General features: G+C 33.1%; 2 protein-coding genes and 1 long non-coding RNA gene across 4 annotated transcripts; 1 reads left to right on the top strand and 2 right to left on the bottom strand.

The window, feature by feature from the left end:
* Positions 1–2,227: 2,227 nt before the first annotated feature.
* LOC123661563 lies at positions 2,228–3,907 on the bottom strand. Its single transcript, XR_006744355.1, has 2 exons — positions 3,167–3,907; positions 2,228–3,088 (listed from the first exon to the last, which is right to left on the bottom strand). It is a non-coding gene; the product is annotated as an uncharacterized LOC123661563 (long non-coding RNA).
* A 2,514-nt stretch (positions 3,908–6,421) lies between these two features.
* LOC123661371 (dolichyl-diphosphooligosaccharide--protein glycosyltransferase subunit 4) lies at positions 6,422–7,781 on the bottom strand. Of its 2 annotated transcripts, none has more exons than XM_045596337.1 (3): positions 7,669–7,781; positions 7,326–7,481; positions 6,422–6,627 (listed from the first exon to the last, which is right to left on the bottom strand). In XM_045596337.1, the coding sequence occupies exon 2, from the start codon at positions 7,431–7,433 to the stop codon at positions 7,329–7,331; it is 105 nt and encodes a 34-aa protein (XP_045452293.1). In that variant the 5' UTR covers positions 7,434–7,481; positions 7,669–7,781; the 3' UTR covers positions 6,422–6,627; positions 7,326–7,328. The 2 variants fall into 2 exon arrangements, with proteins under 2 accessions (XP_045452293.1, XP_045452294.1); XM_045596338.1 differs by having other exon boundaries at positions 7,607–7,709.
* Positions 7,782–7,995: 214 nt separating this feature from the next.
* On the top strand, positions 7,996–11,024 carry LOC123661483. The gene is made up of 2 exons (XM_045596439.1): positions 7,996–8,257; positions 8,428–11,024. Exons 1-2 carry the CDS (start codon positions 8,123–8,125, stop codon positions 9,904–9,906), a joined length of 1,614 nt encoding a protein of 537 aa, XP_045452395.1. The 5' UTR covers positions 7,996–8,122; the 3' UTR covers positions 9,907–11,024.
* The last annotated feature ends 2,301 nt before the right edge of the window (positions 11,025–13,325 follow it).

Below are 13,325 nucleotides of genomic sequence, written 5' to 3' on the forward strand. Positions count from 1 at the left end.
CCGTTTTGATGAAAGCCAACTTTGAACCACCTTTATTTTGTGGGCGATGTCATGTCAAATATTTTCAACTAACTATAGTTTAGAAAACGAGCGGGAAACTTAAACGCGCGCGGTTGTGTTTTTTCTTGCTACTGCTAAAATTATTTTAAATATAGTTCAGATCAGGTGTAAAGTGTATATATTTAGTTATTTAGTTTAAGTTTTGTATTTAGTTTGTTTTTCTTCTATTTTTGGTAAGTCTATGTAAATATTTATAGAATGAACGAACCTCCGGACCCGGGTGGCGGGAATGATTTTAATGCACAATATATTCCGCAACCTAGCAATTTTATTACCATTGATTACGATGAATCGAGTATTGAAACTGATCATTCTATGACTAAAAAGCCACTTAAGAGATCTCGTCTTCATAAAATTTGCAAACAATGTAATAAAAAAGTTAGAAAAAACGCGGGAAACCAAAAAGTTGGTTGTCATTGTTCGGAGTCTGAGAAATCAGATGAGACGAATAAAAATGAAATTAATAAAAATGTCCCCGTTTCGGTACCACAATCACAGCTCCAATCTGATAACACTGTCTCTAAAAATCCCATAGGCAGAAATATTTATAATGAAAATGACGTGTCTCCATATTTAATTCATGTTCAAAAAATTACAAAAGGTGATAACGATGGAACGATTTTACACCCAATCACATTCGGAGATTTCCTTATGAAAAATAAAATATATAATATTATTAACGGCAGCTTGAAAAAGATAGGACGAAACCGAATTTCTGTAGCATTTAATAATTTTAAAGATGCGAATTCTTTTTTAAATAATAGCCTGCTTCTTGAAAATAGTTATCACGCTTTTATACCATCTTTTAATGTTATTAGAATCGGTATCGTTAGGGGTGTGCCAATAGAATGGTCCCCAGAAGAAATTATAAAAAATATTTCTACACCTATTGGTTGTGGTAAAGTTGTAAAGGTTAGACGTTTAAATTACAAAACTGTTGTTGAAGGCGCTACTGTGTGGAAGCCCACACAATCAGTAGTAATTTATTTTGATGGCAGGGTCCTCCCAAAAAGAATTTTTATATGTTACAATTCTCTTCCAGTCGAGCTTTACATCTTTCCCACAATCCAATGCTACAAATGTTGTCGTTATGTACACACAAAATTGCAGTGCAGGTCTAAGCCTAGGTGTTTAAAGTGTGGTCAGGAGCACACATCAGAATCATGCAATGCCAATGATGATAATTATTTTTGCTGTTTATGTTCTGGCAACCATATGGCAAATAGTAAAGCGTGCCCTGAATTCAATAGGCAAAAATCTATCAAAGTACATATGGCTGAAAAGTGTGTATCATATGCAGAGGCTAATAAAGAGATACCAACGTCATACAAATCTTATTCAGAAGTTAGTAAAGAAGTAAATATTAGCCAAAATCCTAATAAATCATACAAAAAAACATTTATATCTAGACCTCGGGATCCTATTAAGCCTAATATAGGTTATGATAAAATTGCTCATAAAAATATAAGGACCTGGGTGACCGAGCTTAGCTCGGTATTTTTAATAAATCGTGTTTTTTGAAAATCATATTTAAATACGAATTACATATTGATAAAATATGAATAGTATTTTTCGATTTTATTTTTTTAGAAAAAAAAAACGATAATCGGATCTGGAAAACTTGAGGATTTGAACCATGATCTTTTCGGCCGAGCGCGATCGGCCGATTTCCCCTGAGCTACTACAACTTTATTGACAGATGCGAAATTTACCTTCTTATTCTGACGATATTGTAGCCATTTTTTCATTGCCTAAAAACAGGGATAAAACGACATTTTCTAAAAATGAATCCTAGCTAGATTTATTTATCTCCCCCAAAATTCCCTGCATACTAAATTTCATGAAAATCGTTGGAGCCGTTTCCGAGATTCAGATTATATATATATATACAAGAATTGCTCGTTTAATAGTATAAGATAAAAGAATTTTCATTCAATGAATTTGAAAAAAATTCAACTCCAATAGATATTATTAACTCTAAAAATGATTTTGCCAAAATTTCAGATGTGCTTTCACTATTACAGAGTTATTTACAAAACAACAAAAGTTTACCGTCCATCGTTGCCCCTTTAATACAGTGTATCGTAAATATAATTCAAAATGGACAGTTCCCAGATAATAATACAGTGGAACGCCAGAAGTGTAATTAATAAAAAAAACGACATAATTTATTTATTAAATAATTATAAACCTTTTTTATTTAGTATTTCAGAAACTTGGCTTAGGCCAAGTAATAATCTTAGGTTTCGAAATTACAATACCATCAGAGAAGATAGACTAGATGGTTTTGGCGGAGTAGCCTTTCTCATTGAGAAAAACCTTCCTTTTAGTTTAATTAATATTCCTGTACATAGTTCTGAACTTTCTATTTTAGCTATAAGTGTACATAACATATGTTTTGTGTCTGTATATATTTCTCATATTTCTAATAATATTTTAAACGAAATAAATAATATTTTAGTATCACTTCCAAAGCCATTAATAATAACAGGGGATTTTAACTGCCAGCATCAGTCCTGGGGTAGTTCAGTTAGTAACAGTTATGGTAATAAGCTTTTAGATATTCTTGATGTAAATAATTTGTGTATTATAAATTCTGGAGAGCCTACAAGGCGGACTCTGCCTTTTGAAGGTAAAAGCGTGGTGGACCTAACTATTTGTTCACCACAGTTTGTGCCACAATTAACTTGTTCTGTATTAAGTTCAACCTATGGAAGTGATCATTTTCCTGTAATCACTTCTTGTGCTTTTAATAATGTAAATGTACCAAAACAGAACATAAAACTGCTCCCTAGATATAATCTTAATAATGTTACATCAGAAACATGGGAGCAATTTAGTAATAAAGTAGATACAAAATTGCTACAATTATTGTCTAATGATGCACTTATTGATGCTCCTGTTTTCACGGATGTCTTGATTGAAAGTGCTAATGAAATCTTCCCAGTGAAAAATGAACCTTCTCATATTCCTAGTCCACCTTGGTGGGATAAAGATTGTACGGAAGCTATAAAAAAAAGAAAACAGGCTGAAAAAAAATATAATAACAATATGTGTTTGGAAAACTATCTGTCATTAAAAAATATTGTAAATAGTACTAGATTACTTTTCAAAAGAAAAAAATGTGATGGTTGGAGAAATTTCTGCTCCTCCTTATCTCCTCATACTCCTCCATCAGATGTATGGAAAAAGATAAGAAGATTCAAGTCAGCATATAATACAACCCATTCTGTATCACTCCCCAGTAGTATAGCAAATGATTTTCTTGATAAACTTGCTCCTCCAACAGTTAACATAAATATTAACCTATTAGACAAAAATAGCATAGCAGACGAACACGACGAATCTCCAGGATTAAATTCTTCCTTTAGCAAAACGGAATTAAAAAATGTATTATCTTATGTCTCAGACTCTGCCCCTGGACCTGATGGTATATATTACTCATTTATTTCCCATCTTAATGACAATAGTTTGACAATATACCTAAAAATAATAAACATTATTTTTCAGTCTGGCAATATCCCATCAGAATGGAAATGTCAACTTATTATCCCTATATTAAAAACAAACAAGGATCCTCTCCTCCCATCCTCATATCGCCCCATAGCTCTTTCATCAGTCCTTTTAAAAATAATTGAACATTTAGTTAAAAATCGCCTTGAGTGGTTCGTAGAAAGTAACTCTCTTCTTTCTTCGTCCCAGTTTGGTTTTCGGCGAAATAAAAGCACGTACGACAATATAGGTATATATACTTCGGATATAAGATTAGCTTTTTCTGTAAATAAATTTGTGCTTTCAGCCTTCCTAGATCTGTCGAATGCCTATGATAATGTCATTGTATCAATACTAAGACAAAAATTATTGAGTCTTAAAATCCCCAGCAAAATTATTTCATTTATAATAAATATGCTTACTGATAGATCAATTATTTTTTACAACAATAACCAAAAATATTTAAGAATCCTCACCAACGGTTTACCTCAGGGGTCAGTTTTAAGCCCCTTGTTGTTCAATTTGTATACCCATGATTTAGATTTAGCAATTGACAAGAATGTTGATGTTTTGCAATATGCGGATGACTTACTTTTATACATAAAAGGAAATAATATTGATGATGCGTCTTCGAAATTAACGGAATCTCTGTGTTATCTTAAACGGTGGTTAGATAATCATGGTCTCGATTTATCACCATCAAAAAGCTCCGTCGTTCTTTTTCATCGAATGCGTAGAGCTCCATTACTTCATGTGACTTATGACAACAGTATTATACCGCAAAAAAACCATCATAAATTTTTAGGTATTATTTTAGACGAAAAGCTTTCAGGAACTCCTCACTTTAATTTTATTATAAATAGATGTGAGAGAAATTTAAATATTATGAGATGTCTTGCAGGTGTATGGTGGGGTGCCCATCCTTTTTACTTAAAATTGATATATAACGCATTAATACGTAGCATATTAGAATATGGCACCTTCTTGCTAGAACCTGGGTCAATGTCGGGATTTAAAGCATTGGACAAAATTCAAAGTAAATGCCTTAGGATCATCTGTGGGGCCATGAAAACTAGCCCTATTAATGCTTTACAGGCTGAATGCTGTGACCCTCCTTTGCATTCACGTCGTCAATATTTGGCAGACAAATACCTTTTTCGCTGCCTTCAAGTCACTGATCATCCAATTATTGCAAAGCTCCAACAACTTGCTTACTTTGTTTCTAATAGTTCGTATTGGACAAATAAACCAAACCCGTGTTTAGTTACAAGTTATTTTAAATTGAAATCTCTTTCCGCTCCAATTCAAAGCTCTTGTAATTTACCAATTTTCTCTTGTTCATACAATGCCCTTATTTCTATTCCTAATGTTGTAAACTTTGACATAGAAAAAACAAATTCTTTTAGGGCTGATGAAAAATTTAAAAGAATAATTAAAACACGATTTAGCGATTATCATTATATTTTCACAGATGCGTCAAAAGATTTTGCCAATAGTAATGTCGGAGTAGGAGTTTTTCACTTTCAATATAATATTGTTCAAAAAATCAAACTCCCTCCTGAATGTACAGTATTCTCTGGGGAATGCTTAGGCATTTTAAAAGCTTTAGAATATATAAGGTTAGCTAAACTTAAAAAATCCATAGTTTTCACAGATTCATTAAGTTCTATTCAAGCTCTTGTCAAGAATCCTTTTAAAATTAAACAACAGCATCCTTATATATTTGGCATTAGACAATTATTAACGGAGTGCACTGAGAAAGGCATTTTAATAACGCTTGCTTGGATCCCTAGCCATTGTGGAATAGAGGGAAATGTTAGAGCAGATACTCTGGCTAGAGAAGCTACAATAAGTGGTGACCTTTTTCCATATAAAATTTCCTACCCAGATTTATTAACTTTGCCCAAACTTTGTATGGATAAGTCGTGGCAAGAGTCCTATGATCGTAGTAGTAGGCAAAAAGGAACGTATTATTATAGTTTACAATCTGAAATTTTGGTAAAACCATGGTTTTATAATATGGATTTTAATAGAAAAGGCTGTAGCATAATATCGAGACTAAGGCTTGGTCACACTTGTTCTCCACACCATCTGGCTAGATTTAAAATTATTTCCAGTCCGTCCTGTTTTTGTGGTTATGAAACGGGGGATATTAACCATCTTTTATTCTCTTGTCCACTTTTCAACCGCTCCCGTTTCCTAGAGTCTCTGATTGAATATAAAATTCCTTTTCCTACATCTATAAATTGTTTATTGTCTTCTAGAAAGTATGATATATATAAAATTGTATTGGATTATATATTTCTTAATAATATAGACATTTAATATACTGTATATGTTTTTTATTTATTTTTATTTTTTCCTTTTCATCATAAAATATATTATTTTATTTCTTCCTATCCTGTTCTGAATCCTCTCATAAATTCCTCTTGTCCGTTATCTACAATTTTTGAACATTTTTCTTAATTCCTGCTCGTCATTGGCAATGCACTAACGTGCAGTCCATATAAAAAAAAAAAAAAAAAAAAAAAAAAAACTATAGTTTAAGCGGCTTATCCCACTATTGTACTGTCAAAAACAGACCGTCTCCGGACTTATACACATTCAGTAGATACTTGTCATTGGCAAAATCATTGGCGAAAAGCTGATGGAGCCATAGTCTTTAAAGAAGAAGAAGAAGAAGAATGTGGGCGATGTGGTCGCGAACAGTGACGTTATCTATGACGTCGAGCGACCGCGGGCCTCAGGTAAAAGTGAAACGATACAATAGGCGCCGCGGGCGTTGCGGACGCTTAGTGGAACACGGCCAATATTGTTACACTAAAAATCCAGTATTATGTTGCCTAGTTAAAATAAATAAAACCATATATTTATACCATTTATTATTGTAGCATTACATTCCTCAAGCACAGAATGGCAATTTGGTATTTCAAAAGAATTATGTTAAATTATCATCCTATCCTCACAAAAAAAGACAAATATAAATAGGATAAAAGCTTCATTTATTTACATCTTAAAATATATTGTAGTTTCTTGCTGTAAATATACATTTCTTTGTTTGAGATTTTGAAGAACCTGTAACAAAACAAAAAATTTGTAAAAAAAAAAAAACAAAATATGTCGAGTAGACACCTAAAACATCGACGGTTTGGACTGCATCTTGGCAAACGCAGTGTAGGGCGTCCTCCAGCCCGTTGGACCGACGAACTACGTAAGATTGCCAGTGTAGGCTGGATGAGGATTGCGGAAGACCGAGATGTCTGGCGTGAACTTGGGGAGGCCTAGGTCCAGCAGTAGACTGCCATAAGTAAACCATATAAACAGTTACTGACGAAATTTACTGAGAGTATATTTAAACACCTTGATGAAAAAATAAAAAACACATTATGGTGATATTTATAGATTATACCAGAGCTTTTGAAATGCTTAGGCATAAAATTTTACTAAAAAAGCTTGATGACAATGGAATCAGATGTAATTTATTAGACTGATGTAAAAATTATTTAGAAAACAGGTCATTTAGTTGTAGTAATCCAATCTTTCCTTGTCACTCCACACATCCATCTTAGCATTTTCATCTCGGCTGCGTGCACTGTTCTTTCATCCGTCACCCTCGTTACCCAACATTCTGATCCATATATTACGACAGGTCTTATGCTCGTTTTATAGATTTTCTCATTACGTTTAAGGGGCATTCGTGGAGTAAACTTTTCACATTGGCAAAAATAAAAGCTGAACGTTACCAGTTCCATGCAACCAAGTATAAATCTTACCATTCATTTCGAGCTATTCGCGCTAATATAGTGGTAGAGGATAACCAACAAAAATATGGAAACTCCTAGAATGTTCGAGAAAATCGCCAGCTGGATGTCTGTGATCATTGTGGTGGCTTCTTATTTACACTTTTAGAAGTCTTGGGGCTTAATAACCTGAAAATATATATTAATTTGTTTTGAGACACAGCCGGTAAACCTTTAGAGGACACAACATTTAGAACAAAAAACATGTCTTATATCAGATTTCATGAATTTATATTAATGAAATAATTTACTACACAAAATACATTAAATATACTACAACAATTGTAAAGTAACAATAATTTGTTGCAAAACGTACCCGGAAAGTTATCAACAATTACTGTTTTACACGTCACACAAAGATTAATTGACACAAGCGTAAAGCGTTAAGCCAAGTCAACAGATTAACAGATTTAAACATGAAACGAAGGAAATCAGATATTTTTTCACTTATATATGTAGTGTAGTTATTTGCTACTATAAAAAAATGCTTATAAAATTCTTATGTAAATTAAATTTAGTATTTATATGTTAATAGAAATTATTACTTATTTGCAAAAACGAAACGCTTCTTAAGAGAAAATAAACGTCAATTTTCATTGTCAATATGTCAAAATTAAACGTTAATTCTACTTGCAGTAGTTTATTGTGATGATTTCGTCGAGTATCCAGCATAGTTTCCAATTAAAGCCGATTTAAAAAATATTAATAAATATAAGAATTTTCTGTGTACGCTCTCTAAGTATAAACAAGCTTTTTAAGTATAGATAAAAATGTATTTATCTTCCATTAGTTCACGATTGTTACTTTATGACACAATCAGTTGGGATTTAAAAAAAAGTTACGGCTGTTATGATGGTGTTATGAGAGATATATCTTGGAGCGATGATAGTAAATACATGTTACAGGTACGTATTTATGCTTATCAAAATACTTTCTTTATAAAATAAAAATTTCAATCGCTCAAAGGTCGATTAACTTTTGAGGCGTGCCAAATTACACATTGTTTAAACGCAGCGACGCAGCACACTAAAAATGTCGTTTTAAAATAGTTTAACTTTTATATTTAAATTTTCAGGTCAACTCAATAGGTCTAATTGAAATTTTAAGTCCAGCCGATCATGATGTCAGAAGCTTACAGCATATTCCGATTAAGGAGACTTGGTCCGCTAGCTTTCATAGAGACGGACACCGTAATATTGCTGTCGGTACTAAGAGTGGTGTTGTTAAAATTTGGGACACTAAAACTAAATCTGTAACAAAAACATTCCCCACACCATCCCAGCCCTCTTGTGTACAGTTTTTAAGTTATAATGCTAAGAACACAAGCTTAGCTGCAACTATGATGAGCGGAGATACAGTAATATATGGCCTTGTATCAAATATACCAGTACTAACTGTTAAACTCACATGTTCCAATAGTATTTCTGCAATGAAATTTCATCATGAATCAAGGTCCTTACTAGCTCTAGCCACAGATGAAGGTCACGTTATTCTGAGAGATATAACAACAAATAAAGATAAAGCTTTCTTTGAAAATATTCACGCATCACCTGTCAGCGATATCTCTTTTTCACTAATTAATAAGGATGTGATGCTATCAAGCGGATATGATAAAATAATACAAGTTTATGACATAAGATTGCAAAATGTCGTTTCAACAGTAAGGACATCATATACACTATCGTCCCTTGCAATAAATGCTGAAAATCAAGTGGCCCTCGGAACTAAAAATGGCCATGTTTTAATATATGATTTGCGTGATTTAACCAGCCCTTTTAAATTACTAAAGGGCCATGAGGAAGAAATCACTAAAGTAGCTTTTCAGCCGACCAGAAGAAAAATGGTCTCAGCAGATTTAAGTCTAAGAGAGGAAGTAGAAATAAATTCACCCCTTAAAGTACAATCACCAGTGAAAACACGAACATCTGATATGTTTTTTGTTAACGACACTCCTCCAAAGCACAATCTAGACGTATCGACAATGGGTACCGATAACAAAGCCGATTCCTTCCTTGTTATGTTGGGCCTCGACAAATCTAATTTCGATATAGACGATGAACAAAACAAATCGTCAGAATATGAAAGAAAGAGCGACAAACACGAGATAAGGTATCGACAATTGGACGCAGAAAAGAATATAAGTAAAGTGTCGACACCATTAAATAGTAGAACTGTTGAAAATTTTGGTTTTCCCTCACCACTCTGTATACCAAATGGCTTTTCTGATGATAAAAGAGCGTCAAACAGTAACTTGTCAAATATTAAACTTCTCAATAACAACTTACAAAGTACATCAAGTAATATAGACACCAAAAGTATAACGGAACTTAAAGATTTTATAAAACTAACTCTCTCAGACGTTGCTGACGATAATAGGAATTACTTTCTTCACATTATGATGGCTTTAACTAAACAAAAATTATATCTAGAAAAACAGTTAGCTAATATGAATCAGCTGGTACAAAATTTAGTACAAAACCAGAACGATCTTGTCGAAGCAAACAGAAAATTGTCTCTGCAAATAGATCAACTTAAATTGCATAATAATTTTTAAAAATATTTTTGAATCTCATGATATAAAACTACTATGAATTATGCAGCAATTAATATTCAAATAAGCTTTAAAATGATATTGCCTGTAATTAAATTAATAAGTAAATAATCATTTTTATTATAATGTGTATATTTTTATTACATACAAGTTATCAAATTGTTGATCAAATCTGTTACCAACATGATTGTTGTGCCATTAAATAGAATCGTAGTTGAAGTTCTATTTAGACAATATTTTGTATATATAATAATGGAGTAAAAACAGCTTCAGTGTTTTTAAAAAGCCTTGAGTGACAACAGCATAGCTGACGTCACTCAAGGTTTTTTGGTTGTTGCTCATCATACAAATAAAACTCATGATAGTTTGCAAAGCTTCGTTTATTAAACTGACAGCATAACGTCGTCTTCACAGACATCGGCGCTGTCGTGTTGCTGAAGCCCAAATGAATCTAGCACTTTGTTTTTTTTTTCGAATTGATGAGCTGTTGGCCCCATCTGGCTTTACAGCGTCACCGGTTAGAGGGGCCGGGTATTATAGACAACGGCCGCGAAGGAAGAATGGAAGTCCTCTAGGAGGGCTCGGGGAAGACGCTCGTCCTAAGGGTTTCTCCTAAAGACATCGCACCTCGGCTTAGAACGTCATTGGAGTGAAGGAGGCGCTGAGAGGGCTTATGGAGGATCAGCTAGGAGCCTAGGCGCGTACGAGCCGTCAGAACGCGGAGACCTCGCCCTCGCCGGCGGGGGCGGTGTGTGTGTCGTGTGTGTGATAGTTTACATGGCGCTTAACACCGTGATCCTATCGTCTAATCCTATAATCTAGCACAATGAGTACAGCCGTATTTATACTCTTCATTGCACCTACATGTGCATGTTAAGTATTTCAATAAATCAAACATAAATTTCGATTTACTATTTTAAATAAAAGTTATAACTTTAACATTGTAATAGTCAATCAACAGCTAATGAACTAATTTTAAAACAATGATAATTATTATTACACCGAGTCAGCTCAATTGATAAACTATTGTTATTGTGTCGACATATACGTAAACCACTGTTGCAAATATATTTAATTTTTGTAGTTATTCGATGCCTGTAATAAAAAATAAATAGTACAGACTTTTATCTTTCTTTTTTTATTATATGATTAAAAAAACTGATAAATATTTACAGTTTTACTACTAAAAAAAGTCTACGAATTTATGAACGAATTTTCTTAACTATACAAATAAATAAAATGGGAGTGTCTATTAGTAATATTAAAATAACCGCTTTTTACTAAATGCATATTAATGAACTCGTTATACACGGTACATATACCTTAATAACAATTTTTGTCTGTTTGTCACGGCAATCTGTGAAACTACTGGACCGGTTTTGACGGAACTTTCACTGGCAGATAGCTGATGTAATAAGGAGTAACTTAGGCTACTTTTAAATGAGAAAATTACATTTTTAATAACTAAAAAGCAATATTTTTTTTAACCGACTTCAAAAAAAGAGGAGGTTACTCAACTCGACCATATATAACTAGTCTGGCCATAAATACTGTTACATAAAAACTTATCTTTTTTTCAACTTTTTAACTATTTTAAAATTGGAACACGTATATTATTTTAAAAACTTATTTCGATTTTGCGCCACTTCACATATTTTTTCATGTTCATTATCAAATTACAATATGGAATGGGGTGTTAAAGAAAATAGGATTGCAGTGATCGCCTTGCACAAAGTCGGTATGGAGCCGTCCATCATATGCCAGACACTTCAAAAGCTTGGTATCAGCCGTATGTTCGTATATATCGTACTATCAACAGATACAGTAACACTTCGTCTGTCGAAGACCAGAAAAGATCAGGGCGGCCGCGTGTTGTTAGAACTACAAAGGCTGTTAATGCTGGCGTAAAGTGGCTCGTGGCGTGGCGTGGCAATTTTTGATATGATATTCAAAAATGTTTAGAATTCCTAATGTGTGGATAACACAAAAATAAAATCGTGCATATTAAAAATAGCATGGTGTCGTCTTCTGTCAAAGATTTTCATTGTAATATGAAACTTTGAATAGTTACGGGTTTCTGTAAAAAACTCACTATAGACGGCGCCACGGTTCGCTTATACCGAAAATAAAAATCATCATATCAAAATTTCGATCTAGCGGGTACATCGTTCCATAGCTTAATTGACTAGAGCGCCGACACGGTCAGTCGGAGACGCGGGTTCGAACCCCGCTGGAGCGGTCAATTTTTGATATGATATTCAAAAATGTTTAGAAGCACTAATGAAATTTCCTTGGAAACAGTGCGTAAATCCATAGATTCGTGGCCAAACAGATTAAAGGCCTGTATAAAAACTAAAGGTGGCCATTTCGTATGGAATATTTTTATATTTTTTGCTGAGACGTTAATAAATATGAGGTATAAATTTTAATAATATTACATTACTTCATTTTAAAAAAATGCATTTTCATTTGTAACAGAACTTATGGCTGGACTAGGTATATATATATATATATATATATATATATATATTAAATGTATGTTCGGGGATAACTTCGTCGTTTATGAATCGATTTTGATAATTCTTTTTTTGTTGGAAAAGAGATATACCTGGTGTGGTACCATTATAAGGAAACCAGGATCTGATAATGGGATCCCAGAGAAATTGAGGGAAACTCGAAAATCCGCATAAGTTTTTACTGGGTGTATCGATTTTTATAATTTTTAATTTAATCGAAAGCCGATGTTTTATCATGTGTTCACATTTAAATTTCATTGAGATCTGATTACAACTTTTGGAGTAATCTTTGATAATGCGTATTTACTTAACTAATTTTTCGTCTACCTACGTTGTATTACTTATCGATATAATTTAAGTTGGTTTTTTTAAATGCCTTAGCCGCGGTTGCTTCGGACGTTTATACACATCAGAATGACACGAGGGTAGGTAAGTATCGAACGATGTGCTAAGTGGCGTGATCGGTGCATCTGTTGTTTATAAATTCCTTGCTAATTAATTGCCTACGACAGCGCAGGTACCGACATATATTTATTTATATATGTAGTATTTATGTGTTTATCGAAAAAAAAGTATACATAATTATGTAGGCTATGTCGGCTGTTACCTATAACACAAGCATTAAGTTGCTTACCTTAGGAGCAGACGACCGTGTGTGTGTGTGTGTGTGTGTTAAAAATTAAAAAATATTACAGTGTTATTAAATTTTTATTAAGGTGCTGATATCAAAATTTATTTTTATTCCAAACTTCGTATGTTGCAAAACTAGGTAATGCAGAGCAACACCCATACTACAACCTGGTTTTTAAAAAGTATATCACGTCACTGTCATTATGTCAATTCATTTCATCCGTTATCGCAAACCAGCATTCGATTATTTAAAAAAAATCGGCATTTTAATGTAAA

This window comes from Melitaea cinxia, chromosome 17 (assembly GCF_905220565.1).
Source record: "Melitaea cinxia chromosome 17, ilMelCinx1.1, whole genome shotgun sequence".
Lineage (NCBI taxonomy): Eukaryota > Metazoa > Arthropoda > Insecta > Lepidoptera > Nymphalidae > Melitaea > Melitaea cinxia.

Bases quoted from the DNA above. Each gene is read 5' to 3' on its own strand.
- LOC123661371 (XM_045596337.1), bottom strand. From the start codon at position 7,433: ATGATCACAGACATCCAGCTGGCGATTTTCTCGAACATTCTAGGAGTT.
- LOC123661483 (XM_045596439.1), top strand. From the start codon at position 8,123: ATGTATTTATCTTCCATTAGTTCACGATTGTTACTTTATGACACAATC. The intron at 8,258-8,427 runs GTACGTATTTAT...TTAAATTTTCAG, and splicing joins ATAGTAAATACATGTTACAG to GTCAACTCAATAGGTCTAAT.